Source organism: Macaca thibetana, chromosome 1, assembly GCF_024542745.1.
Source record: "Macaca thibetana thibetana isolate TM-01 chromosome 1, ASM2454274v1, whole genome shotgun sequence".
NCBI lineage: Eukaryota > Metazoa > Chordata > Mammalia > Primates > Cercopithecidae > Macaca > Macaca thibetana.
The window spans coordinates 160,087,225-160,114,863 of record NC_065578.1 but is presented as its reverse complement, the minus strand read 5'-3'; the positions used below and the strand labels follow the sequence as shown (position 1 = coordinate 160,114,863).

Below are 27,639 nucleotides of genomic sequence, written 5' to 3'. Positions count from 1 at the left end.
TTTTGTATCTTTAAAGGTTGGCTGGGTGTGGTGGCTCACTCCTGTAATCCCAGCACTTTGGGAGGCTGAGGTGGGAAGATCACCTGAGGTCAGGAGTTTGAGACCAGCCTGGCCAACGTGGCAAAACACTGTCTCTACTAAAAATACAAAAATTAGCTGGTCATGGTGGTGCACACCTGTATTCCTAGCTACTCAGGAGGCTGAGGCACGAGAATTGTTTGATCCCGGGAGGTGGAGATTGCAGCGAGCCAAGATCACATCACTGCACTACAGCCTGGGCAACAGAACGAGGTCCTTTCTCAAAAAAAAAAATGATGTTCGTGTTATAATTTAGAGATTAATCTTGTGACCTAGCCAGTGTAAATTAGTGTGGACTATTTCATTTCGGAGTGAGCTGTTGGAAACCAAGGTTGTGTAAGTTGGATACTGAATCTGCTTTTCCATTTCAGTTTACTATCAATGTGAGCACGGACATGCGGCATCATCGAGTGAGACTGGTGTTCCAAGATTCCCCTGTCCATGGTGGTCGGAAACTGCGCAGTGAGCAGGGTGTGCAAGTCATCCTGGACCCAGTGCACAGCGTTCGGCTCTTTGACTGGTGGCACCCTCAGTACCCATTCTCCCTGAGAGCATAGTTACTGCTGCCTATCCCTTGGGGCAGCCCTGAGTCTAGTCCATTAGTAATCAGATTCCAGTTTGGACGGGGCGGCTGGATTGTATATCTGGTTAGTAATGTACATGCTCTTCAGGTTCTAGGGCTCCTGTTAGGGGAGGGAGAAATGTTGAATCAAGAGGAAGAACAACTACTATGATTTATAAACATATTTTAATGTAAAAATTTGCATTTAAAAGGAGTGGCCCTGTTTTCTGTGTTAAAACCCCATTTGGTGCTATTGAGTTTGTTCTTTATTCTTTTATCCCAGTGAAAATTGTTGATCTTGCTCTAGGGAAAAATTAAACTCTTTGAATCTCCAAACAAGGAAGTTTCAGCATTCCCTTATGGATTAGAGGAACCTTAGAGGCCTGAAATTGTTGCTTCCAGTTTAGCTGCCCCTCAAATTCAAGTGAATATTTTCCCTTCTCCCTTTACCCTTCTTCAGAAATAAAGCAGGTGACAGGGTTTTCAGAATCTTACCAGATTGACTTGTGTATCTTTTTAAAAAAATAATTTGTGATATTTATTGCATACATTTTCTTTTGCCAGTTTTGGATTTTAGGTATTTCTTGCATGAGGTTGATAGTGATGATGATGACTTTATACCCTTGGTACTATACTAGGAACTTTACATAGTATCTCAACTTCTTACAGTCTTGCAAGGTAGGTGGTATTATTCCCATTTTATGGTTGAGAAAGCAGAATTAGTGATTATACCTATAACACCAGTAAAGGCAGAGCCAGGATTCTGACCCAGGTCTTTTTGTTATACCACAATTTAAAAAGATGAGTCTCATTTTTCTTGTGGTAGATGGTGGTAAAAGGGTAAAAGGGAGAGTGTACATAGATAAAAAAAAAAGTAAAAGGGTAAGTGAAAAGTTGATTGTGGTATATACCTTATTCTAATCAGCCGAAAAAGTATAGAAGATTGATGAAATGATATTTTAAATATGTTATTTCTAAGTGAAATGTAAAACCAAGAAAGCTATTTCAGGAAGGATAGTGACACTTTCATTGAACTGTTAGAAAGGCATTTATTATGCTAAAATGTCATTAACAAAATGCATTGCATGTTGAAACCAGCCTCTTGAACCATAAGCACTTAGCGACTTTGCTCTGCCCTGTACTGTGCTGCTTCTGCCGTCATCCTGTGTGCCTACAGAAGCCTGGTCTTCATGCAGAAATGCTTATGTCCTCCTGTTCAGATGACTCCTGTTGTTCAGGTGTACTCTGAGAAGAGGATCACAAACATTTTTCTGTTTTGCTAAGAGGAAAACCTTGCTGCTTGTCTCTCCTCCCATCCTCCAACATCCAAAATTAATCAGTGAGCTGGATATTACCTGGATATTGCCAGGAGGTGGGCATTAAGACAATATTCTTTAAAAATGAAAATCTTGTGGAGGAGAATCTTTGAGGCAAACTGCTAAATTTGCGGGGTTTTTTTTTTCTTACCATCTTCCCCAGGAATATTCTTAGAAAGCATCTGCTTAATTTTGCTCCTAACAGCTAACCCTATCCCACGTTGAGGGTGGTAATACAAGAGTGAGCCTGGGTCGGTCAAAAACAGAATTTGGGCATTTAAGTGATAACAGACAAAAAGCCTAAGGACAATGAGCACTTTGCAAATCTCTACAATGAAAAGTTGCCTCTTTGAGGCAGGAGGAGAGAAGCACAGTCCCTGCCTGGTTGCCTGAACTAAAGATGCCATGGAGCAGGAGTGTCTTGGTGCATTGTTCCCCGCTTAGGAGTACCTTTAAAAAGGGGGTGAAATAAATTTGGCTTAATAATTGTATTCTGACTCAGCTCTGAGTTTTTTGTGTCAAATTCCATGGTACAGTGACAGATACAGTACTAGATACTGCCTCAGCTCTCTTCTCTCAGCATAATATTGACAAACACTTGGTAAAATGTGTTATCAGTGTATCTTGGCTTCAGCCTTCCTCTGCATTGACTGAGTTGCTGTTTCTAGCATGATGCATGCTTTGTTAGTGACAGGACGTGAAGTGTCTCAGGGATTTCCTTTTGGTGAGGACCCCAGACCACCCAAAGAAGAATTGGAACTTTCTGGACTACAGGTTAAAAACAGCTTTATAACTTAACATATGTATATGTTATATATTACATATATATAAATATATAACATATATATATATAAATATATACCGGGATTTTGCTCTGTCAGTCAAGCAACATAAATTGACCCTTGAACACTGTGAGAGTTATGGATGCAGACCCTCTCACACAGTTGAAAATATGCTATAACTTTTGACTGCCCCAAAACTCAGTAGCCTGCTGTTGACTGGAAGCCTTATTTATAACACAAACAGTTGATTAATGTGTATTTTGTATATGTAGTATATACCTTATTACAATAAAATAAGCTAGAGAAAAAAATGTTATGAAGAAAATCATAAAGAGGAGAAAATATCTTTACTGTTCATTAAGTGGGTCATCATGTTGAGCAGGCTGACGAGTAAGAAGAGGAGGGGTAGTCTTGCTGTCTCAGGGGTGGCGGGGAAGGAAGAAAATCTGCATGTAAGTGGCCCTATGCAGTTGAAGGCTGTGTTGTTCAAAGTCACCAATTTAGCTTCACTTACCACCCCTCAGATCAGAATTACCCAGATTTCCCTGTCTTCAAAGAGACGCAAGGAAATTATGCCAAATGGTGAATATATAGGGTGGAAGTTAAATGAGAGAAGGTTGTATGTGTCATTGATCTCAGCTATGGCATTTGCTGCTGATACAGAACATGCTGTGTATATGTCTATAAATACATACACGTGAACACATTGCATGTATATAGAAATTGTTCACACTTTTAGTGGTGCTTACTGGGTATTGGTAAAGGATTGAGTAGGCACACTGTGATGAAACTTCACAAAGCAGATGGAAAAGATGCATTAATAGCCACAGGGGGCAGGGTAAGGGAGCAATTCAGGAAAATGGAGAGGCTTAGCTAAAATTTGTCAGTCAGTAATTCTGGCATTTGAGACTTGTTTTCATACTATGTATATGTAATAGACAAACCATTTTGTAGTAACAGTGTTAGAACAGCCAGGTGCCTGAAGGCAAGCGACACAATTCACTGAACTGCATACTACAGATGTAGTATCTGGATATCAAGTTTCCCCACTTAAAAAACGGGTGCGATCAAAAGAAAAGCAAGTAATGGGCAGGAGAGAGCAAGTGTGAAAGGTGGCAAACTAAATTGACAACAATTACAAGGCCGAGACTAAGGCCAATTTAGGGAACAGGCTGTTAGACTCGGAACAGGGGCGAGTTCAGAGGGAGGGGGCAGAATGTTGGCAGCACTCCTGTGACCTGAGACCCTCCTGCAGGGTAAAACCCTGGCACTTTGCCACCTCCGAGGCTGAACCAAGATGGCGCGCAGCCTCAAAGCGGCGCTCTCGTCACGTGCCGGGACCGGAGGCGCTTGGGGGCGGGAGGCGTGGCCTCGGGCGCGGCAGCCCGGCCCCGCCCAGGGGGCGGAGCCTGGGGGGGGTTGTCCACGGAGGAAGGGGGCGGGGCTTCGCGGCCGGGCGCTTGGGCGGCGGAGGTTGCAGCTACCTCAGCGCCGGCTCGGTTCTAGGACGTGTCGGTCTGCACCGGTCGGGGGCGGCTCCCTGCTGCCTCCGAGCCTAGCTGCCTGGCCTTCGGCATTTGCAGGCAGGTGAGCGCCCAGAGCTTGGACTGGGGTAGGATGCGTCTTTTCCCCACCTCCAACTCCCCTCGACAGTTTGGGGAGGGGTCTCGTCTATCGTGCCTCAGGAAACAGCCCTTTTTGACTCCCCATGTGCTGTCTCCGGCAGGCGTCGGTACGGCTCCCCCCGCCGCCCCTCGCCAGCCTTTGCGGTGCCCTGTGCCCTTGGGGGTGAAGATGGGGGCGATGCCCGATCTGCGGGGAGGGTGTGGGGTGCGCCCTCTGCTCCATCGGCTTCGGGGGAGGGGGCCGAGTTGGCTAGTCTCCCGGTGGGAACGGAGCAGACTGCGCCCCCATTTCCCCTCCAGGAGAGTCAGAAAAAGCGCCTCTCGGCTCCAAGGCTAACCCCACTCCTTTGGGGACGCGCTTCTGAGGAGCTGAGGTCTTCGCTCTTCGCGGGGGTCTTAATCCTTCCCGCGTTCCTCATAGCACCCCTGTTCCTGTTGCTAGCTCTCCATTCCTCGAACTGCCAGCCTCAGTCTGTGCCAGAGATGCCCCCATCTCCGCAGTGCCAGGGCGGTGGGGTGGAAGGAGCGGCCAACCCGAGGCCTGGTGGGGGTGGCGACAGGGGTGGGCGCAACAGGAAAAGAGGGCTGGAATAGAGGTGCCTGAACTGGAGGGTGGGAGTGGGGTGCTGACTTACGTCCACGCAGTAGGGATGTTTTCTAGCACAGATTTTGAGGTTTTGATGGTGGGTGGGAAGAGAGAGGTCGGGTTGGAGGACTTGGAGACATGGTGTAGGTGGTTTTTTTTTGAGAAGGAAGAGGGATCCAGGACAAGGTGCCACTAGGCGCTGATGTCACCTTTGAGGAGAGGTGTGCTGGTAGTTTCCATCAGAGGAGCGGAAGAGTTGAGGCCGTTCTGTGTGGAGAGCAAGTGGTTAAGGAGCCTTTGCTTAGCAGGGAGATCCCCTCCTGGTGTGCGCTTAAGGGTCCTCTCCAGGAGCCAGGTTCCGGGGATTTCCCATAGTCCTTTCCAGAGTTGTTGGATCTGGTACCTAGTACTTTGTTCAACATCCAGCAAACATTTATTGGACACCTACTATCTGCCGGATACTATGCTCGGTGCTAGGTCTTCTGAAGGCAATTTACAGCCACGGAGCAGCTGAAAGGTACACATAGTAGGCACACGTAGTAGGTATTCTGTTAACACCTCCCTCACCCCCCACCCCCATTCTGTTACATTACTGTTGGATTAGAAAAAGAAAGAACTGTGTCCACGTACTTTCAAGCAGCTGTCTGAACTAGACTGTAGCCTACACACCCCCTACCACTATTAACTGGCCAGGTAGTCCCAGGGAAGCTGCCTAAGCAAAAGGGCAGCTTGAATGATTTTCCTTGGTTATTTTCTCAGATTTTGTCCTGAGGTTTGAGGAGGCTTCCTGGGATAAATGGTATCTCCAAGTAAGGAGATAGTGAATGACAAAATGGTTATTGGGGGCCAAGAATGTCCTAGACACTCTGCGTTGTGGGAGACGCCATCTCTGGAAGATGGAAGAGTGTGGGGGAGGAGGGCGTGGAAGGGAATTCTTATCCAGTGGGGTTGGGGTTTGTGCTGCTGAGCATGTCATGATGTCAGAACTGTGCAGTGCATGAGGTCTGGCTGCTGGGCTGTAAAGGAGGGCTGGAGGGGCAGGGCATGGCAGGCAGCCAGGCTCCTGGGTCTTGTCTCTGAGTTGATTGCTGAAATCTTAAGAGTTGAAAAGAGTTGTCAGGGATGGCTTGTAGTTCCTCATGGAGCCTCCGAGGATGGCAGAGCTAGAGCTAGGCAAGAGAATGAGTAGTCAGGCTGTGGTGGTGATGAGGTGGGGATGAAGGCTCAGCAGGGCCAGGGAGCTGGGTGCTAAGGGGGTTTTAAGATACGGGCGGCTAGCCGAGGCCTTCGAATGCCAAGGACATTCTCCCCTGGGCTTTAGGCCCTACTGTGTTGGCTCCATAGGTGAGTTGCTGTAGAAACAAGGCATGGCAATTGAGTGTATGGAGGAGTGTGTGTGCGTGTATGTGCACACGTGCATGTGTGTGCACATGCGTGAGTGTGTGTGCTTGTGCTTGTGTTGGAGAGGAGAAGTGGTGGGGAGCAGGGAGGATTGAGGGAGTGAAAACTGCCTCAAAGTCTGGGTCCCACATAGGGAATTGAGAGAAATGGAGGGGAGGGAGTGGGGTCAGAGGGAGGGACAAGTGTGTATTGCAGCCACATGAAGTCACCATCTGTCCCCCTCTGGCCTGCTAGCTCACTGACCTATAATTAGCTCTGGAGGGCACACGGTGCTGGCTCACAGGAGCGTGGCACTTCGGGTGGCCAGCAGAGTGGAGGATTCAGAGGGACCATGGTCCTCGATGTACTGTGGAAGGGGCTGCTTCTAGGGGACCCTCTGCATTTGCTGTACTGGGAGGGGCCTGAGGCAACTGAGAATGTCACAGGGACAGCGCTGGTGGGGGAAACAGCAGTGGGGGAAGGAGCTCTAAGCGAGGATGGCAGGAGACTCCAGGGCTGGGCTGAGCCTGAGGCCTCCCCGCTTGTTGCCTGGCTGCTGGCACAAGAAGCACGATTGCTGCCCAGCTCATTGCTCTGCTTTCAGAGAGGCTCGGGTGCTGCAACCTCAGGGCCTCCTTCAGGGATCTCCATCCCCCGAGGTGAAGTCAGCTCTAGCATGTAGTAGCCACCTGCCTTTCACTTGGTGATTGAGAGGCCTTGGCTGGGGCTGCTTCGTTTTGAGAGAGCTGGAGGAGAAGCTGCCACCAGTTAATTCAGTTGGTCAAACTCCAAGTGGTGTTCAGCACTGACCCCCTGACTGTGCCAGAGACTGAGTGTTTGGTCACGTGCTTCTCTGTACTGCTGTCCAGTGATTACATGTGTATCTGTGTTCTCTCAAGTAGCCTGTGGACTTTCTGTCTTACATGTCTTTTGCTTTCGTAACAGTATCAGATGCATGGAAATCACTCAGTAAGTGATTGTTGGATTGAATTGAAGAGGTCTGTCTTCTGATCCCGAGTTCCATGAAGCAGGGCCTCCTTGCCACTGGAGATATTTAACCTGGAGCAGCGAAACCTCTGGGGACCCAGGACACTGGTGTTACATCCCTGTGGGGGCATTAGATGCAGTGGGCAGTAGATGAAGTGAAAACTCCCCAGTCTCTCATAAAGCATGGCAAATGGATTTATAACCCTGAACAGTAATATGAATGTATAGTATGGTATATACGTATTTTATATCATGTAAATATATACTGTATATACTACTGTACAGTGATTTTACAAAGAGTACATATGCACAATATAATTTTGTAGTAAAGTGTCAGATGAAATAGCCGATTTGATTTTAGAGGCCTTTACTGCTTATTTCACCCAGCTGTTAGAGTTGAATGCTCATAAGTTAGAGATCTACTTGATGTGCCTTCATGGCCACTGTCTTCAGATAGATAACTGTCATTTCAAAGAGAGATGGGTTTTCCATTCAATGGAAGAAAAAGCTTCCTTAGAACGATGAAACCTTCCTCATTTGATAGTGAGCTCCTTGTTCCTGAAGGATAATCAGGTCAAGACTGGGCTGCCAGGGATGTTGTGAAAGAAACTCCCACACAGGGTGGGAGGTGGCCTTTGTGACCTCCGAGAGCCCTTCTGAGTCCAGCTGTGGGGTGAGGCTGGATGGGAGAGGGCCTCGGCAGCTGCTTCAGAAGATGGCTCTCCTTTGGCCTAGAGGAGCGCTGCTGGGACTGGAGGCCTGGGGAGTGGGGCCGGGCCTGGAGCTTTGCCTGAGCTGTTCTGTGAGGAGTGAGCATTTTGGGACATGCAGGGGGGCGACCCCAACAATCTCATGGACATGGAGGCCTGGGCTTGGGAGATGGTGCAGTGCATCCCCGATGGGTGAGGGTAGGTAGAAAGTTGGGGTGGCCCCAGTTCCATGACTTCAGCTCAAACTAGGCTAGTTGTGGAGCGCCCCAAATTTTTGGTCCTACTTTGGGGCAGAGCACCTGGAGCTAGTGGAGCTTTCATTCTTTCAGTATCACCCCCTCCCTCCTCTCTCGCTCATACCTTCTCACATAGGTTCAAGGCCACACATGGACTTACACTGTCTCATGACCACCAATACACTTTCATGATCACACACGCATGCTGGCACAAGCTCTCACAGCCCCCATGTGCTCCTGTGAGCATGTGTGATGTTATGAATCCCAGGTGCTTGTGCATGTATGAACATACACATTTACTGTCATGGCTGTGTACCCACACGTGTGTTCTCATGACCACAATTATATGCAGTCATGAGCCCTGATGTACTTATGACCACACACATCTACACACTGTCATGAGTCTATACACCTACTTGCTCTCATGCTTATGCTCTCAGGACACCATACTTATGACCATAACTTTACACACAGACATACACACAACATACACACGCTCTCTCTTTCCCCCTCTCTCTCCCTATTGCCCACGCTGGAGTGCAGTGGCATGATCATGGCTCACTGCAGCCTCAACCTCCTGTGTTCAAGTGATCCTCCCACCTCAGCCTCCCTATTAGCTGGGACTACAGGTGCATGCCACCATGCCCAGCTAGTTTTTGTATTTTTAGTAGAGATGGGGTTTTGCCATGTTGCCCAGGCTGGTTTCAAAGTCCTGAGCTTAAGCAATCTCCCTGCCTTGGCCTTCCAAAGTGCTACTGAGCCCAGGGCTTATGCCCGAGGTATGAACTACTACTGTGCTGGCTTCTCTTCCTTTTTGCCACACATATATACCATGCATTCTCACGATGACACACACGTTCTGTTGCATGAAGACACATGACACACCCCCATTCTCTTTTCACACTGCCCTCCACTTCTGTGACCACATACAAATGCACATTTTGTATGATGCCTACATTCCTCCCTGCAGTTCTGTACTCTGGACTTTTTACACCTGGTGCCTATTAGCACTCTGGACCATCCTCTTCTCTGCTCTGCGATGGCTCCCTAATCTGATGGGTTGTTCTACGAATGCAGTGACTTTGAGGATCGTGTTTAATATTTGTCCCACATGGATCCCTAGTTTTGAAATATTTTTATTCTCCAAATTTGCCATGCTTATTACTTTGTTTCTTCTTCTGCAAACATTATTTGAGGACATTTGTGTTGATTAATGGCTCTGATTAGCAGAAGATGCCTAGAGTTTTCTCTGGGAATGTACTTAATGATGTAAGTTTAGCAAAAGCTGTGTCTGTGTTCGGTGGTGCAGAGTCATATTTTGGCTTGGTAACTATATGATCTCTATTAGACATTTGGAGTGTGGAAAATAGTTGGTTGGCTCCTGGTGTTACTTGTGTAGCATTCCCAGTGTTGTCATTGTTGCACTGATGTACAGCCTTTCTGAGAACGTTTTTTTTTTTTTTTTTTTTTTTTTTTTTTTTTTTTTTTTTTAGCAGGGGCCTTCTGTAGACAATATTTAAACTAGGGATTTTCTAACCTCTTCATGGACTTGGAATCCTTTTATACGATTGAAACCTTAATCAGATGTCCCATAAAACGGACAGATTTGGAGTTGATGGGATTAAAGTAAGAAAAGGGAATTTAGAGCCTTTTGAATTTGTCACACCTCTTCACCCTCCTTTTGGCCCTGGACTGCCCCTAAAGGTACTTTGTCATAAAGCTTAGCTTGCAAACCCCAGTCTTAAGTTAAAGAGGTAGGTGTGATGTCTATAATTTTGGGTATTTCAGAAGAGGAACTATTTGCGGGTGGGAGCTCAGAGGCTTGTAATTCTGCCTTCCCTGCTGGTTTTTTTTTTGTTGTTGTTTTTGAAATAGGGTCTTACTCTGTCACCCAGGCTGGAGTAAGCAGTGTGATCTTGGCTTACTGCAGCCTCCATCTCCTAGGCTTAAGTGATCCTCCCACTTTAGCCTCCTGAGTAGCTGGGACTACAGATGCATGCCGCTGTGCCCAGCTAATTTTTTTTTTTTTGTAGAGAGGATGTTTCACCACATTGCCTAGGCTGGTCTTGAACTCCTGGGCTCAAGCAATCTCCCAATTCATCCTCCCAAAGTGCTGGGATTAGAGGCATGAGCCACCATGCCCGGCCTTCCCCATTAGTTTTGACATTAGTCCTCCTAGGGTGGCAATGACAAGGGTGACCATATGGCCAGGTGAAACCTGTGTTCTGGTGTGATTGTTAACAGTGGTTTACTGTCTAAACCATGACCCTGTAAACCAAGAGAGTCCTGGTCTGGACAGTAAGTTCTGTGCTCACTCAAGTGATAGGCCATGTCTTGGGAAGAAGTGGCCCATGTCTAACTCCTGGGGAGCAGCTGGAGAGCTGGGCTTCACAGACTCAGGCCCAGGGGAGCCTGTCTGAACAGATGCTTCCTTCCATGTCCCCTGAATGAGCCTGGCATTAGGAGGCTGAGTGTATTCAGAAGCTGGTGCTAACCTGTGCTTGGGCGGCATTTTATACTTCTCAGAACTGTTTCATGTCTGTTACCTCTTTGAGCCTCATGACAACCTGTGAGAGCGCTAGAGTGTATTGTATGTTACAGTGTTCCTTTTCCAGACTTGGGAACCTGAAGCACAGAGGGGTAAAGTCTCACTGCTAGGCGTGTCGGGGGCCTAGAGAACTGGATGCTTTTGAAGGGATCTGTGGCTAGCAGTGGAAACTCTTAAGTAGGGCTCTTCCGAGAGTTTTTTTGCTGGGAATGGCTTCCTGTAGCCAGAATAGATGTTTAATTTTCTTATTGTAGTTCATTGGGCCCAGACTTGAGGCGCTTTGGGAGCCTAGGGTGCTGAGAGTTCATTAACACTTACGGAGTGTTGCTGGGTGCTGATCTCAGCACTTTGTGTAGGCTGACTGTAGACATCCTGTGTCCCAGCTGTCTGAGGTGGGTACTGTTATCATCCCCATTCACAGAGGATATGGGGAATGGAAGCGCAGAGAGATTCAGGATCTTCCCAGGGTCACCTGCATGGTCCGTGGGCATGACAGCCTTCGGAATCATCAGCTGCTCTGGAGTCTGCCTTTCAAGACAGGAGCAGCCCCCATCTTGCTCTCAAGAAGGTTTAATTTTCAGACCGAGTGTGCTGGCTCACGCCTGTAATACTAGCACTTTGGGAGGCCGAGGTGGGCGGAGAGCTGAGGTTAGGAGTTCAAGACCAGCCTGGCCAAAATGGTGAAATGCCATCTCTACTAAAAATACAAAAACAAACAAACAAACAAAAAACAAATTAGCCAGATGTGGTGGCGGGCGCCTGTAATCCCAGCTACTCAGGAAGCTGAGGCGGGAGAATCACTTGAACCTAGAAGGTGGCCATGTCAGTCCTGTTTTGGAGTTCCCCTTCTTTGAAGTCAGTCAGGGATGGACTGCCCTGGAATGACCGTCAGCACAGTTCTGTTCAGTTCCATGTGTGTTAGGGCCCTGTGTTAGGGTACTCAGAGATGGGTCTACAGATGAGATGATGTGAAGTAAGAGAAGTCCCACGAACAGAGGTATAACTAGAGGGCAGCGCTGGCTCAGCGGAAGGCAGATCTCACACATTGGAGGGATCAGAAGAGACTCCTTGGAGGAAGTGGTGTTTGAGATGAGCTTAGCAGGGTGATCTAAGCTCCCTAGACCAACATGGAAAGGGAGATGAGAGGCAGACCAGTGAGGAGCTGGACGAACAGGAGCTATAGATGGGCCCTGGGAACAGGCCTCAGTGAGCAGGGCTAGGGAAGGGCTAGGGAGCAGCAGGAGAGGAGGTGGGGCTGGATTTCTGGAGGAGAGGATGAATGAGGGCCAGGCTTCTGGGGGTGCAGAGCTGGACAGGGAAGAAGGAGAAACTTCTGGGCAGCCTGAGGCATGGGCAGCTGAGCTGCAAGCCCACGGCGGGGAGAGTGTCTGAGAGTCCCAAGGATGAGGGCTCCCAAGAGTGTCTGTTTCTGCAGTGCCTATGGGAGTGGGGGGCAGTGGGGGGGAACTCAGGGAAGCTGCCTACAACTTGCTGTGGAACCAGCTAGGGGCTGGGAGCAGAGATTTGGGTGCATGGAGGACGGGGCCTTCCAGGGGCGCCTTTCAGTCACCCATGGCCTCATGACCATCTTGGCTGCTCTGCAGAGGCCTTCCCCCAGGCTGGAGGAGGAGAGGGACAGGGAAGGCTGAGGGGAGCTGTCCTCCGGCTGCCATCACCCTGATGAGGGTGGGGAAGGTTTGTTGGAGGAGACATGAAGTCTGAAGGGGTTGTCTTTACCCTCTCTCTTCTTCCTCCTTCTTCTACCCTTCTTTGGCATGAGACAGACGAATTGAATCCTGGTTCTTCATTTCACTAGCTGCATAGACTTGGTTACATGACATTGCATCTCAGTTCTCACTTCTGTGAAATGGGAAGAAAAATTACATCTTCCTTGCAAATAATTATGAGGATTAAAATAATTCATACCATTTGGAAGCACAGTGCTGGGCACATGGTGAATGTGAGTGACTCATAGCAGCTCTGGCGACCGTTATTTTTCTGGAAGACCCCCGCCCTCCGCATTTCCTCACATCCTCCCCCGACCTCCAGTCGGACGGGTGTCTGACCCTCCCCTTTTCCCTCGTAGCTGCCACCTGGAGGCTCCATTTTTGCCAAGCTGAATAGCCCCTCAGATGCTCCTAGCAGCCTTGCCCCGGGCTGTGGTCTCCACAGGGGCTGGCAGCCTTACCCTTGTCCAGCTCTCTTCATGGCCGGGCCTGCCATCTGGTAGGCAGGAGGGAGCCAGGCCTGTGTGTGGGGCCAGCCAGAGCAACAGACCCAAGTGCCCATCCCTCCTGTGTGTTAGGAAAAGGTGGGGGTGACTTTTGGGATGCCAAAGAGGCCCCCAAGTTGCCTCTTGTGTGTTTCTGAAGGCCCAAGGCCTACTTTTTGTCCAATCCCCCACCCCCCACACGCACACTCACACCCACTCACTCTTGAGCCCTCTTCTGCTGTTTCACAGCCTGCCCACACTCCTCCCCGGCAAAGCCCCTTGCAAATGCTTGCTTTGGGGACTGGCAGCTTTCGCCTCTGAATCAGGACCTGTGAGTGTTACTTAGAAATTGTGCGGGAGTTGAGGAGGCTTCTGTTAGGCCGAGATGATAATTGCGCTATTTAAAGATGGCCCTGGAGCCAGAAGGAGCCGGAAGGAGCCAGATGCCCCACGTGGCTGTCCTGGGGCCCCCTTCTGCTCACTGTGCCTGTGCAGCAGACAGGACAGGGGCAGGAGGTCCTGGACAGTTATCTCAGGGGCATCTGCCTGGCAGTCCTCTCTGGGCTATCTCCAGACCAGCTCTACATGATGCCATTTGGCCAGGGGAGGTGGAGTTGCTCCCTGGCACCTGGTTTAGAGAGAGGCCAGGAAAGGGCTAGTGAGAAGAGAAGCAACCAAAGCCAGCTTCTCAGTTGCTAAAATGACCAGGAGGATTTGGGGAGGCCAGGTTGGACCAGATAGCCAGTACCTCACAGTGGGCAGCCTGAGGTTCTGTTCTGCCTTCCTGAGAACTTCTCCAGCCCCTTTCCTGTAAGAAGCTTTAAAAACTCCACCCACAGGCGGCCAGCACTAAGGTAATTCACACTTCCATGCGATCACAGGGTGCTTTCTACTCTTCATTTACTGCCCAGCCATGAGCTCATCCCTCTAAGGTAGGCAAAACCAGGGTTGTGGGTTTTGTCTTATAGCCAAAGCCTCAGTAGGTGGTAACAAGCCTGAGGTCACCCAGCTGGTCTGTGGCAGGACTGTACCCTAGTCTCCTGAGTCCCTGCTCTGGGTTTCTTCCTATATGCTACGCTGCAGGCTGCCTGGGGATCTGCTGGGCTGGGGTCATTCCTGGGGTACCTAAACTCCTTCCTGGCACAGTACAGTCTTCTCCAAAGTTAGTCTTTGCCACAAGGGGCCACTTCCCCAGCCTAGTCTTCTCTTTTGGCCTCTCATGGCATCTTGGTGTGTGTGGAGGGGTGGGGGAATATGGGGGGAGGGGGCAGTGTGCCTGGATGTGGATGAACTTGGGGAGGTAGGCTGGGGCCATATGGCCTTTCAGTCGCAGGGCTGGAGCATTCAGGGTGGAGGGGCCTGGGCATGGTGGATGGGAGAATTGGGGGAACGGCTGTTTTCAGCCTCAGGGAGACGGCAGCTCTGGACAGACTGGGGCAGTAGCCCCTCCTCTCCACTCACAGCTGCTCTGAGGGGCAGGGAGGTGCGAGTAGGCTGCCCTGGGAGCAGCAGTGTTGGGGAAAGGAGGGGGCAGACCAAGCTTCCACTTTTTACTTCTGTAGCCTTCTGGGACCCTGCCCTCCACAGTGGCCGTGTGGTTTGGGAAGGATCCCCTTGACCAGAGTTTGTGTCCAGTTTCTATGCATGGGAGTGTGTATGTGGCCACGTGTGTATCTGTTCTAGGTCTCTGTGTTTCTGTCTCAGTGCATGTGTGTGTGCATGCCCACATGCCTGCTTGCACTTCTGAGCCCCCCTGGGAAGGGCTGTGAGTGTGAGCTCTGAATTTTCAAGCTGGTGCACTAACTTTCCTTGGATCTAGACCCCGTGTTGCTCCCCAGTCTCCCTCTTCCTTTCCCCTATTTCTGCCTAGAGCATTAGTACTCTGGGGAGGGGGTCCAGGTAGGAGAGGCCAGCCGTTCCCCTGTTGGGTTCAGTCCTGCCACAGGCCTGTGCAGTGTCTGACCTCTCACCTCACACTGGATCCTGATGCTTCCTGTCCACCCTGACCCTCCTAGTCTGCCTGTTATTCTCACCCTGAGGGTGGACAGAAGGCTTTCCTAGCGTCTCCCATAAGATAAAAGAGAAGGAAAGGAGGGAAAATGTCATTTTTGGGCCACCTCCAGTGTGCCCATTGCTGTGCTGGGGGCTTCACATCCCTTCTCTCCTTCTACTGGGGCCTCTGAAGACAGTCCTCCCTGAAAAACGACTCAGGTGGTAGCTTTCTAATGTGGACAGGGAGGTTGGAATCTGATTGTAGGCAGAGAAATCCCCAGCTGCACGCGGCCTTTCTCGTTACTTCCGCGTTACTTCATCGCTGGCTTCCGTTGCTCTGACCATTGGGCCCCTGTGCCAGGCTCAGCGTATCAGCAGAGCCAGGCTGTGCACATGCTAACTGACCTCGCTGGTGGGTTCTGCAGTGTCAGCAATGGGTAATGATGCCGAGGGAGCAGATTCTCAGCCATGATAGGGGCCACACTGTAGCCCCACCCTAGGAGAGTGGCACCCCGCACCTCTACATCACCCCTGGGTTCCTTTCCATCATTCAGTTCCTGCCAGAGGTAGGAGGCTGTGAACTCAGAATCCAAGCCTGCTGTCTGCCAGGCCTGTGTGCTGTCCTCCTTGGCAGGTTTTGGAAGTGGGGAATGACTTGAGCCAGAGCCTCCTCTCTGAATTATGGGCAATGCAGCAGGTCAGGGCTCTCTGCCTGCCCCAGTACCCAGTCTGTGCCTCTGCAAACCCTTAGCCATGTTGTGCCAGTGTCCAGGGCAGGAACTACTCTGCCCCTGTTTCCTATGACCCCAAGAGGTCCAGCCTTTAGGACTCACAGCCACTCCCACTAAGAGTCCTTTCTACCCATCTGCATTTGCTTGGTTGACTTAAGTGATGGGGAAAAGGTTGGGGGTGGCACAGAGACCCTATTTCCTCCCCTCTCACCCCCAGGTCTCAGGAGGACTCTTGGCATCCTGCCGGCTGCTCCCCTGCCACTGACTGAATCATTTCTATATTTGGCCAGTGAGCCACGTGGGTAGGGGAACCACTGCTACTGCGGCTGCACTTCTGACAGCTGTGGAGAGCAGGGGGAGGCAAAGGCTGGGCAGTAGGCATGTGCATTCCTTGGGAGAACTAAGGAGGTGCCATCAGAGTGAGTAAGCCTGGAGAAGGGGCATGCGCCAGCACCTCCCTCTCCTCCACTTTCTAGTTCAGGTCCTGTCTCCTCTGCTCCACCCCCTCCCCGATGCCCTTCTCCACCCAGTTGGTACTCACAGCAGTCTCTTTTCCCACAGACACACTGCCCTCCAGAAACGATGGGTGTCGCTAGATCCAGCTGGGACTCTGCCAGCCTCAGGCGCTCAGTCTAAGAGAAGGGCCATCTTCCAGCCCTGCTCTCCCTGCCTGTCATGGCCACATTCGGCTGCTGTCTGCATGTCTGGGGACACAGGGCACCCAGCCCCAGCCCTGAGAAGTTAAGCCAGGCCTTCTGGCTCAGTTCCACAGGGGCACTCCAGACCCCAGGCCCCTTTCAGAGCAAAAGCAACTGATGCTATGGGAGAAGCCCCTGCCCACCTGTCCACTCACCTGGCACTGCCCACTCTGAGACCCATGCACTGGGTTCCCCTGGAGGTGCCAACCCTGTGAGTCCCTCCCTGTCCCCTGACGCTGAGAAGGCCCTGCCCTCCCCCACCATGTGTGAGGTGATGCCCACAATCAATGAGGGGGACCCCCTGGGGCCCCCTCTTGGCGCCGATGCTGACGCCAACTTCGAGCAGCTGATGGTGAACATGCTGGACGAGCGGGAGAAGTTGCTGGAATCTCTTCGGGAGAGTCAGGAGACCTTGGCGGCCACGCAGAGCCGGCTCCAGGATGCCCTACATGAGCGGGACCAGCTCCAGCGCCACCTTAACTCTGCCCTCCCCCAGGTAAGGCCCTAAGGCCTGCGTCTCCCTTAACCCCTTTCCCTCCCCTAGCCCTGCTAGATCCACTGGGCCCTCAGCTCATCTGCGTCTATTTGCATATCAACAATTGGAATTAACCAAGCATTTACTCTCCTTCCTCTCTCTACTTGAATTCTTTCCCTGTCACTTCCAAGCTCCTCAGTCTGGAATTGGTTTCCCCTGGAGAAATGGATGGAATTTGATGTGGATAGAAAAACGCAACCATAGGTGCCAGCTGCAGTGAGCCCAAGCGGCCAGTAGGTGGCACCCTAGACTGGAAAGAAACCTCCTCCCTGCCTACTTCTCTCCAGTGCCTTGTTCTTGGAGGTGGTGGGTGGGGAATCACAGACAGTAGAGACGGGAGAAGCCTTAGAGATCATCTCATCCATCTCCATTACTGCATAGATGAAAAAAGCAAGAGATATCACATGGAAGATGATGGGCAGAGCTGAGTCTAGCGGCCGGATGTCTTGACATCCTGTCTCACACTCCTCAACAGCACAGCCACTAGCTGTCCTGTAGTCCCGTGTACTGTGTCCTTTCTGTGGACCAGGCACTTTGTAAGGATTCTCCCACTAAATTCTTATAACCCTGAAGTTGGTGCTATTACCACCATCGTCCTATTGTACAAATCACGGAACTAAAGCTTGGGGAGATGAGTAAGTTGTTCGTGGCCATCCAGGTAGTGTGTGGTGGAGGTGGGAACTGAGCCTGGGGCTAAGTGCCTGGAGAGGCCAAGTTTCTCACTACCGCACCTATTTCTCCCTCACTGCATTGGTCTGGGAGCTCCCTTCTGATGCCTGCTTATCACCCACTTGGTAGATATTCTAGGCATGGCACATGCTCTGGGGATGCAGGAGGGAGTGGGAGCCTAGATGGTTTGGTTCTTGGGCTGTTTAGCTTCTGCTTGTCAAAGAAACTGTGAATTCTGCCTAATAACCAGGCCCAGAAAGGGCTGGGGGTTGTGTGTCTGTGAGACAGTGCTCACACTGACTGTGGGAGCATCCGGCCCTCTCCGCCCCTCGTATGAGCAGAGAGATGGGTATTGGAAGCTGGCTCTGGACACGTGGCATAGCCTACCCTGACCCAGTGGGGGTGCTGCTGGGGTTGGGGAAGCAGCCCTGAGGAGCCGAAGAGCTCAAGCCTCAGTGCCAGGCCCTTGCCGGTGTGTGGGGAAGAGTACCAGGGCTGGGCCTGGGTGGGTGAGTTTCTTACGCAAAAGTGATGCTTAGTGGACAAGAATATGGAGCCCTGGTGAAGCAGCCAGGTGGGCAGGTGGGGCCCTCCTCTTTCACTGTGCACGAGGCTCTGAACTTGCCCTAGAGTGAATGAACTAGTTCCTGCCCCCAAGGAGCTCATAGACTAGGAAGGAGACATACAACCCATGTGACCGGAGAGAATGCAGAGGAAGATAAGAGAGGCCCAAAAGGGTTATTAAGCACAGTATCAGTGATAAAAATAGCTGCCTTTGATGGGCTTGGGCTAAGTGCTTTCTATACATTGGCTCATTTGACTCTCATACCAGCACCTGGAGGGAGGACTGTTACCTCTGTCTTACAGATCAGAGAATGCGGCTCAGAGAGGTTAGGTAACTTGTTCAAGGTCATACAGCTAACAGGGGCAGAGCTGAGATTTGATCCCAGGCCTACTCGACTTCCCACACTGAAGCGTCATGAGGGCAGGGGTTGTGTCTTTCTTGTCACTATATCCCCAGTGACCCGCACAGGACCTGGTATGTGATAGGTGCTCACAAATATTTGTGGTTGAATGATGGGCTCCCAAGTTGGTGTTCTTGACCACTCCTCCAAATGGCTTTCTGGAGAGGGAGAGAGCCTCCCCATGGGGAGTCTGGACAGCTCCCAGCAAGGCTTTATCCTTTGAGATGGGCTTTGAAGGATGATTACAATTTCATCAGGTGGTGACAGAGGTTTTCTAGGGGGAGGGAGTCCACTGAGCCAAGATGTGATATTAGGAAGGCACACCGGTGTTTAGAAGCAGCAGGTGAGGCTGGGCGTGGTGGCTCACACCTGGAATCCCAGCATTTTGGGAGGCCGAGGTGGACACATCATGATGTCAGGAGATCCGAGACCATCCTGGCTAACACAGTGAAACCTCGTCTCTACTAAGGAAAAAAAAAAAAAAAAAAAATTAGCCGGGCCTAGTGGCAGGTGCCTGTAGTCCCAGCTACTCAGGAGGCTGAGGCAGGAGAATGGCACGAACCTGGGAGGTGGAGCTTGCAGTGAGCCGAGATCGTGCCACTGCACTCCAGTCTGGGTGACAGAGCAAGACTCTGTCTCAAAAAAAAAAAAATGGAGAAACAGCAGGTGATCCAGGTTGACTGGGTCTTAGGGAATATGGAAATGACATGAGAGAGAAGTTTGAAAACCAGGATAAGAAGTTTGTATTTGTAGGCTGGGTGCACTTTGTAATCCCAGCACTTTGGGAGGCTGAGGTAGATTGCTTGAGGTCAGGAGTTCAAGACCAGCCTGGACAATGTGACAAAACCTCATCTCTACAAAAAAACCAAAAATTAGCTGGGCATGGTGGCAAATGCCTGTGGTCCCAGCTACTCGTGAGGCTGAGGTGGGAGGATCACCTGAGCCCAGGCTGCAGTGAGTTGAAATTGAGCCAGTGCACTCCAGCCTGGGTGACGGAGGAAACCCTGTCTCCTGTGTTTGTAGACAGCATTGTGCTTTGGGAGATTTGTAGATAGCAGTGCGTCAGATAGGTTAGAGGTGGGAGGGAGGGTACGGATATCCTGTGGTGAGGGAGATAAGACAGCTGCTGAGCTTGAGGCCAGGAGGGGGGTAGCACCAGCCTTTTGGTGGTGGTGTCATGGTGTAGGGCTAGGTGGCAGGCTGTCAAGCCCTGTCTCTGGGTACAAGCATGTGTACTTGAGTGCGTGTGCCTGTGAAAGTGTGACTGTGTTTGTGCATAAGCTGAGGGATGAGGCAGCATCAGGCCTGGGCTTCTGGAGTGTGAGATGCTTGACCTTGACCACCTTTGGCCATGGCCCTGATAGAAAGGCAGTAATCGAGTAATAATGTCAGAGGCTCATGGTTTCTCATGCTCTGGCATCTCTTGTCCCTTGTCCCCTCCCACAACCCTTCTAGCCCCCTTTGCCCTGTCTGGAGTGATGAGAGGGGATTGGGAGTTCTTCCTTTGGTCACCAATGCTTGGTGTGTGAGGGAGGCTTCAGGTTAGGACAGGGGTGAGGCCTGTTGCATTGCTCTTTGACCTCGGACATCCACAGAGTTTGGGCCACTCATTTGAAAACCTCCCTGCAAGGAGGTGATGTTTAGCTAAACAGGATATGTTGAGCCTGGAATGTGGGAGCAGTCTGTCACCCCAGTATGCTTGTCCTGATGTGGGAGGGTAGGCTGACAGTGTGGAAATGGATCCCTCTAGAAATGATACTTGGTACATAGATATTTGGTAAAGCCAGGGCAAGTGCCTTGGCATTGGGAGCTGGGACACAGCCCTTGCTTGGTTGAGCAGGGCTCCTAGAAAGCCTGACTGGGCAGGTCTGCATGCTCTCTTGCTCCTATGTAGGTAGGTCCTTTGATCTGCTTATTTCAACAACTACTTGCAGTTTGCAAAGCCCTGGGATAGGGCTAGAAGAGCTCCCTGGGTCACTCATGCAGACATTATCTTCAAAACCTCTTTCTCTTCCCCCTTATTTATTTATTTGAGATGGAGGCTCACCCTGTTGCCCAGGCTGGAGTGCAGTGGTGCTCACTGCAACCTCCGCTTCCCGGGTTCAAGTGATTCTCCTGCCTCAGCCTCTGGAGTAGCTGGGATTACAGATGTGCGCTACCACGCCTGGCCAATTTTTGTATTTTTAGTCGAGACAGGGTTTCACCATGTTGGCCAGGCTGGTCTCGAACTCCTGACCTCAGGTGATCTGCCTGGCTCAGCCTCCCAAAGTGTTGGGATTACAAGTGTGAGCCACTGTGCCGGGCCTTCTCTTTCCTCTTTCATATCCATCAGTTTCTGTTTGGACTTTACTCCACCAAACCAGAAGCGAAACTCCCCTCCATCAGTTTCTAAAAGAAAATGTCATTGAATTCCTGGAGAAATGGAAATGCCAAGTGGGAGGGAGGATGTGATCTGGTCATATTGGTAGCTGGATGGGGAAGGGTCTGCAGAGCAGACTCAGTGACTTTCTCACTCTTGTGTACAACTCTGTTCCCTTGGATTCTAACACATGGAATGCATGGAGGACCCAGAGATGTGGACCCCTCTGGAGGAAGCACATGCTAGCTACAGGTTTACTGACCTGCAGTGTGGATGGATTGGGATTTTGTGGGGGAGGTAGTGGAAGTAGGGGATGGGTGAGAGGATCCCATCGCTGACTTGCGCGTGCAAGGCACTGCTTTGGGGGTGAATCCCCAAGCACTGAGGGGCCTTGGGGGTTTTCAGGAATTTGCCACCTTAACCCGGGAGCTGAGCATGTGTCGGGAACAGCTTCTAGAGCGGGAGGAAGAGATATCAGAGTTGAAAGCAGAACGGAATAACACACGGGTAAGTGGGGATGACCTTGTTTGTTTGTGTGTGTGTGCGTGTGTGTGTGCATGTATGGGGGTGTGTTGTGAACACGTTGACCAAGAGAGCAGGCAAGAGTGGGGCCAGGCACAGTCCTAGCTCAAGCCCCATCCTTCCCTCCTCCTGTCTCCCATCCTGGGGTGAGAGTACCTCATTTAACCACCAGTACTGGGCTCTTCACCTGTAGTTGCTGGTTCACAGAAAGCTCAGGGTGCTGGGGAGAGGCCGGGGCAGCCAGCTTGGGTAGTATCAGCTGGGGCAGCAGCTCTGTGCCCATTTGGAAGTATTTCAGTGTTTTCACAGTGGGATGGCTGTACTCATGTGTGTTTGAGGACCACGTGGACCCTGCTTGTAGCCCCTGGGGCACATGCTTACAGCCCTCCCTTTCACCCTCCCTTGCTCCCTGCCAGCTGCTTCTGGAACATCTGGAGTGCCTGGTGTCCCGCCATGAACGGTCACTGCGGATGACTGTGGTGAAGCGCCAGGCCCAGTCACCTTCGGGAGTCTCCAGTGAGGTGGAGGTGCTGAAGGCCCTCAAGTCACTGTTTGAGCACCACAAGGCCCTGGATGAGAAGGTGCCCACCTGCCTGCCAGCCCCCACATCCAGCTAGGCTGCCCTGGAGCCTCCCATGTATCCCTTCTCTGAGATTTCTGTGGCTGGTATTTAGGGAATACTGGCTCCCTCCAAACATTGTCTTAACTTCAAGGTCCTCCTTTTAGGCTCCCTCCTGCAAATGTGCTTCTTAGTAGGCCCTTCACTGCCCTTGTGCTCGGTGATGGTAGACCAAGCCCAGGCTCTTCCAGCCTGACTCAAGTGGGGTCCCCCTTTCTTCCTCCATCTCCCCTTACCTCGAGCAGGTGCGAGAGCGGCTCCGGGCAGCGCTGGAGCGAGTCACCACCTTGGAGGAGCAGCTGGCAGGTGCCCACCAGCAGGTAAGCTGCCTGCTCACTCTCTGCAGCTCCTGGAAGTCCAGGCTGGTTCACCCCTGTGCCCTATTCCGTTTCTCATCGGATTTCTCCCTGCCATGGCTGGAAGCTGCTAGGCAAGGCTAGGCTCAGCACCTCTTTATAGGAGACACTTTTTAACTAAATCAGGGGCTTTGGAAGGGTCTGGAATGTATGGGAGGTTCTCTTCTCTTTGACTCATTGCCCTGGGACCTGTGCCCTACAGGTGTCTGCCCTGCAGCAGGGGGCAGGGGTGCTGGATGGAGCGGCAGAAGAGGAGGGGACTGTGGAGCTGGGGCCAAAACGCCTGTGGAAGGTAGGTCATGGGGAACTGTGTGGCCGGGATCATGTGTTCCCCAAGGTGGGAGGTTGGAGGCCCCGCCCTGCCTTAGTTCAGTAGACCAACTGCTTGAATTAAATTTGGGGCTTTCTCCAATATTTCCCCTTCTCCTTTCTTCTTCTCCCTACCCCGTTTGCAATGAAGTCTGTAGATTTTTATTTAGTGCCCAACACATGCTGGGCACATTGTACGCTTGAAACTACTTGAGTTGTTAGTAGATTTGTGTGACTTGTGTTAGTATTTTTGTGTGACATTTGACTTGTGTGGCAGCATCAGGCAAGATTCCTTCTCTCTCTGAGCCTTTGTTTCCCCAGTCATGCCCCTTTCTGGGTTACAAGAGGCTGGCATAACAGATAAAACTAGAAACTTGTTTTTCAAGAGAGACACAGGATAGCAATGTGTTTGGTCATTGTCAGGAGTGACCTCCTGGGGCCCAGAGGGAGGCAGTTGTAGCCAGAGGAGTGCTGTGATGTTGGGGACAGAGCTGTGACCTGCTCTGGGTGTGCTGTTCCTCCTCCCATCCCCTGGGATAGGGGAGTGGGGTGGGTGGGATGCTCCTGTGACTCACAGAGCTCTCTGTCCCTATCCCTGGAGGAGGATGCGGGCCGGGTGGAGGAGCTGCAGGAGCTCCTGGAGAAGCAGAACTTTGAGTTGAGCCAGGCCCGGGAGCGACTGGTCACCCTGACAGCAACCGTGACTGAACTCGAGGAGGACCTGGGCACGGCCCGCCGGGACCTCATCAAGTCGGAGGAGCTGAGCAGCAAGCATCAGCGGGACCTCCGGGAGGTGTGTGAGGGCGAAAGCCTGCTCCATGACCTCATTGTGGAGGGTGTGGAGGGAGAGCCAGGCAAGGGCTCTGGGGCATGAGAGTGAACACCTGCCTACTTGGCCTTGCTCCATTGTGGGGGGCAGTCATGGAAAGGGTGGGCCAAGGCCAGAAACTGACAGGGGAGTGTAGCTCATGCCCCTTAATGGGTTCCAGTCAGCCAGGTATGGGTGGGGAGGCATAGACAGGGGCTGGGAAAGGCTGGTGACCGTCCCTCTCTTCCCGTCTTCTCCCAGGCTCTGGCCCAGAAGGAGGACATGGAAGAGCGGATTACTACACTGGAGAAGCGCTACCTGGCTGCTCAGCGTGAGGCAACATCCATCCATGACCTCAATGACAAGCTGGAGAATGAGTTGGCCAACAAGGAGTCCCTGCACCGCCAGGTACCTCCTCGGGGTGTGGTGGGCATAGGCATTGTACTTAGCCCTGGAGGTGTCCTCGTGAACCTACTGGTGGTAGCTGAGGAGCCCCTGGGGTCCTGCAGGTCACCCTTTGAAAGGGGAAGTCAGGCATTTCGGGCAGCCAACAACCAAGATTGTCCCTTGCTGCTTCTGACCTGTCATCTGCTCTCTGCTGAGGCTGGGGTGGGGGTGGGGGCTTCAGAGCTCCCTTTTGAATCACTTCACCGCCCCCACATTGCTAGTGTGAGGAGAAGGCCCGACACCTGCAGGAGCTGCTGGAGGTGGCAGAGCAGAAGCTGCAGCAGACGATGCGCAAGGCAGAGACGCTGCCAGAGGTGGAGGCTGAGCTGGCCCAGAGAATTGCAGCCCTCACCAAGGCAAGTGGGCCAGGGGCCTGGGATCTGCCTCTGTCCTCCATGTTCTGAGCTCTCAGGGAGCCAGGCAGGGAAGGGAGTGCGCAGGAGGCGCACTGGGCCAGGAGCCAGAAAACTGCTTCCCGCCGTGTGATTCCAGGGAGCACACTGCCTTGTGCTTGTCAGTTGGAAGAGTAATCCCTGTCCTCATCACCCTGCAGGGATGTGACAATCTCATAAGAAGGGGTATAAAAGTACTTGAAGGAGAAGAAACTATGTTGATGCAAAGTGTTTTTTTTTTTAAAACCTCTACACCGTTGTGGTGAATACTTTCTTTCACTTGGGGCTGGAGTAGAAAGATTAGGAATTTCATCTCTGGAAGGATGAAACCCTAGAAGAGATATGGTATATATATCCCTGAAGGGGAAAGGGGTGAGAGTTAGGTTGAGTACATCTTTCATTGCCAAATTGAAGCTTCTAGATCTAGGGACTGCTCCTGGTTGTTTGAAGCCTGCAGTTTTAGGATGAAGAAAAGATAATATAATTTTATTTAATGGATACTTCATGAAGTAGTAATTCCTGAGAGGTATGCTGACTGAAAACATAATAGGTGCCGGAAGAGTCAGGTAAATGCATGGATGTAGACATGCAGGGGTTAATAAAAATAATTTAGGAGTGTTTTCAGCTGGTTAGTCTCATATGGGATCTTCGAACCTGTGGCGAGAAGGAAACCGGTGTTTAGGAAGCACCAGGCACAGTGCTCAGAAGGGAGAGGTTGGCCAGCCAGTGTGCAGCTCAGCTGCTTCGAGGACGGAACCCACAGCCTGGCTGTGTCCCAGCAGACCCAGGACCAAGACTGCTTCTGCCACTGACTGTCTCTGCGACCTGGGAAAAGTCATCCCCTCCCTTAACTGGGCCTCAGTGTCCTTACCACTATGGTGGAGTTAGACGGGATGGTCTTGGAGGTCTTTCCAGCCTCGAGGAACGAAGGATTGGGTCGAAATCACAGCAGAGGATGTTATGTGTGGGCTGCTTAGCAGTCAGCTTTAGTATCTCCCAAAGCTGACATGAAGGCCTGGGCTGAAATGATTAATACAGTCAAGTGAGTCATCGCAGGAGGAGTTTAAAGAAGGATTTCCTGACTGTAAGAGATGTGGCTCTCTAGAATATCTTGCCAGCAGAGACAGTAGGGTCTCCATCTCTGGACACCCATAACTGGAAAGGGAGATTACTACACCTGGGCTGGTTTAACAGCAGAGCTGTAACCATGCAAGGCTAACATTTGTTGAGTGCTTACTGTGTTCTCAGTGTTCGCCTTGGATTATTTCATTTAGTCTTCGTGATGGTCCAGTGGGCTTGGGTGCTATTATTACCCACATTTTACAGTTGTGGAAACGAAGGCACATAGAGGTTTGGTAACTTGCGCAAGGTCACACAGATGGTAAGAGGGAGCCAGGATTTGAACCCAGGCAGTGTGGCACGAGTCCATGCTCTTCAGTGTGGTTCTATCCATCTGGAGGCATAGAGGTTTATGGTAGGTCATGCTTTCAAGTGGAGCTTTTTCTGGAAGCATGGGGATTATTTACAGTCTCTTGAACTGCTAGCTCCAGGATGTTTTAGGGCTAGGCCTGAGTGAAGAGGAGGCAGGGGAGACCTGGCAGGTATTGAAGTACCTGGGAAGAAAGGCAATGGGGATGGTGGTCCTGCTCCAAGTTGATAAGTGGAGGCTGAACTTCATTGATACCGGGGGCCATGATCCCCAGGGCCACCCTGGCACCAGGGTGCAGGGGATATGGGGCCTGAGCAGGAGGAACAGAGATCTGCGGGCTGCACCGACCCATACCTGCCCCTAGGCTGAAGAACGACATGGCAACATTGAGGAGCACCTGCGGCAGCTGGAGGGACAGCTGGAGGAGAAGAACCAGGAGCTGGCACGGGTGAGGGCACCCGGCTGGGCCCTCAGGTCCCCTCCTTCCCCCAGGACAGGCTCCCAGGGCGGTCTGTGGAAGGGGCATGGAGGAAGGGCCTGGCCAGGGACACAGTCACAGAGAGTGGGAGGAGGCTGGCAGGTGAGGGGGGAGGTGGTCAGGAGAGTGGAGAGAGGGGCTGCCAGAGGATGAGAAGAGGACAGGGGAGGGAGTCGAACCCCAGTGGGAGAAGGTGGTCCTCCCTGGGAGGGTGGTCTGGTGCGAGGCAGGTGGCTGTGCAGGTGCGCCAGCGGGAAAAGATGAACGAGGACCACAACAAGCGGCTGTCGGACACAGTGGACCGGCTGCTCAGCGAGTCCAACGAGCGTCTACAGCTCCACCTGAAGGAGCGCATGGCAGCCCTGGAGGAGAAGGTGCCTGGAGGGGCGGGGTTGGGATGTGAGAGGTTAGTGCTGGGTGTGGCGGGGGATGGGGGGAGGCGGGACTGCGATGGGCGCAGGCAGGATCTCACTGGGGTGGGTAGCCAGCCTGGAGAGGAGGGACTGAGACTGCACACCCGGAGGCTCAGGTCTGGATTGGGAGAGGAAGGCAGGGGCCTGGCTCACGGCTGCTCTCCCCCAGAACACGTTGATCCAGGAGTTGGAGAGCTCCCAGCGGCAGATTGAGGAGCAGCACCACCACAAGGTACCCGGCTGAGGCCAGCCCTGCCCAGCCTGGGAGGGCCGGGTTGCAGGGAGGAAAGGACACCCTGCTTTTAACGCTGCTGCTCTGATACCCGGCAGTGTTAGTGCCTATGTTAGTGCACTACATACGTTATTCCGTGATTTCTTATTAGAGCCCATCATAGTAGATGCATCACTGCCCACAGGTAAAGAAGAAACTGAGGCCAGAAGCTTAGGGCAGAGGTGGACAGCAGAGAGGCAGGGCCCAGTGAGGGGCTCCACCGCAGGATTTGGAGGGAGCTTCAAACCCTGGTGCAGCCAGAGCCTGGTGATTCTGGGAGGATTTGCCTCTGTCCTGGCTTTGGCAGTGTCTGTGAGGTCTGAGAGGGCACTGGGGCCCTCTTGCTGCCCAGCCTCATCTGCTGTGCGTTTGTGCAGTAGTGAGGCGTCAGGAGGCCTAGGCTAGTAGAGCTCTCCCCAGACAGACCCCCTCCTGGCCCTGCCCCTCTGCCCATCCTTCCACTCACTCTCTGGTTGGACCTCTTCTCTTTTGGTGTCATCTGTGGGCCTGGCTTGGGGCCCCTGGCTTTGGACTTTGCAATACATTCTTCAGCATCTCCCCAACTCTGCTGTCTTCTTTGTCGCTCTCTGACTCCCGCCCTCCCTCTCTGCCCCTCCCTGGCCC

The 27,639-nt window shown here is 51.9% G+C and overlaps 3 protein-coding genes across 14 annotated transcripts in view; 2 read left to right on the top strand and 1 right to left on the bottom strand.

Annotated features, from left to right (window-relative positions):
- TMEM183A (transmembrane protein 183A) overlaps positions 1–1,134 on the top strand; it is a 604,310-nt gene extending 603,176 nt beyond the window's left edge. The window contains exon 9 of the mRNA XM_050763835.1: positions 450–1,134. Within this exon, the coding sequence (XP_050619792.1) occupies positions 450–635 (186 nt within the window). The 3' untranslated portion in view covers positions 636–1,134. The remainder of the gene's footprint in view (positions 1–449) is intronic.
- The window catches only part of LOC126939198 (NADH-cytochrome b5 reductase 1), a 143,857-nt gene that overhangs the window by 113,819 nt on the left and 2,399 nt on the right, over positions 1–27,639 (bottom strand). The gene's annotated exons all lie outside the window — the stretch shown is intronic.
- The window catches only part of PPFIA4 (PTPRF interacting protein alpha 4), a 52,774-nt gene continuing 29,266 nt past the window's right edge, over positions 4,132–27,639 (top strand). For 4 of the 12 annotated variants that reach the window (XM_050762568.1, XM_050762548.1, XM_050762558.1 and 1 more), the window contains exons 1-12: positions 4,132–4,325; positions 16,307–16,939; positions 21,377–21,478; positions 21,910–22,074; positions 22,358–22,432; positions 22,671–22,760; positions 23,379–23,570; positions 23,847–23,993; positions 24,254–24,388; positions 26,218–26,301; positions 26,574–26,705; positions 26,914–26,976. In XM_050762568.1, the coding sequence (XP_050618525.1) occupies positions 16,706–16,939; positions 21,377–21,478; positions 21,910–22,074; positions 22,358–22,432; positions 22,671–22,760; positions 23,379–23,570; positions 23,847–23,993; positions 24,254–24,388; positions 26,218–26,301; positions 26,574–26,705; positions 26,914–26,976 (1,419 nt within the window). In that variant the 5' untranslated portion in view covers positions 4,132–4,325; positions 16,307–16,705. Of the gene's footprint in view, positions 4,326–13,580; positions 13,877–16,306; positions 16,940–21,376; positions 21,479–21,909; positions 22,075–22,357; positions 22,433–22,670; positions 22,761–23,378; positions 23,571–23,846; positions 23,994–24,253; positions 24,389–26,217; positions 26,302–26,573; positions 26,706–26,913; positions 26,977–27,639 lie in introns of those variants that run through there. The other 8 variants (XM_050762608.1, XM_050762598.1, XM_050762589.1 and 5 more) reach the window with 5 other exon arrangements.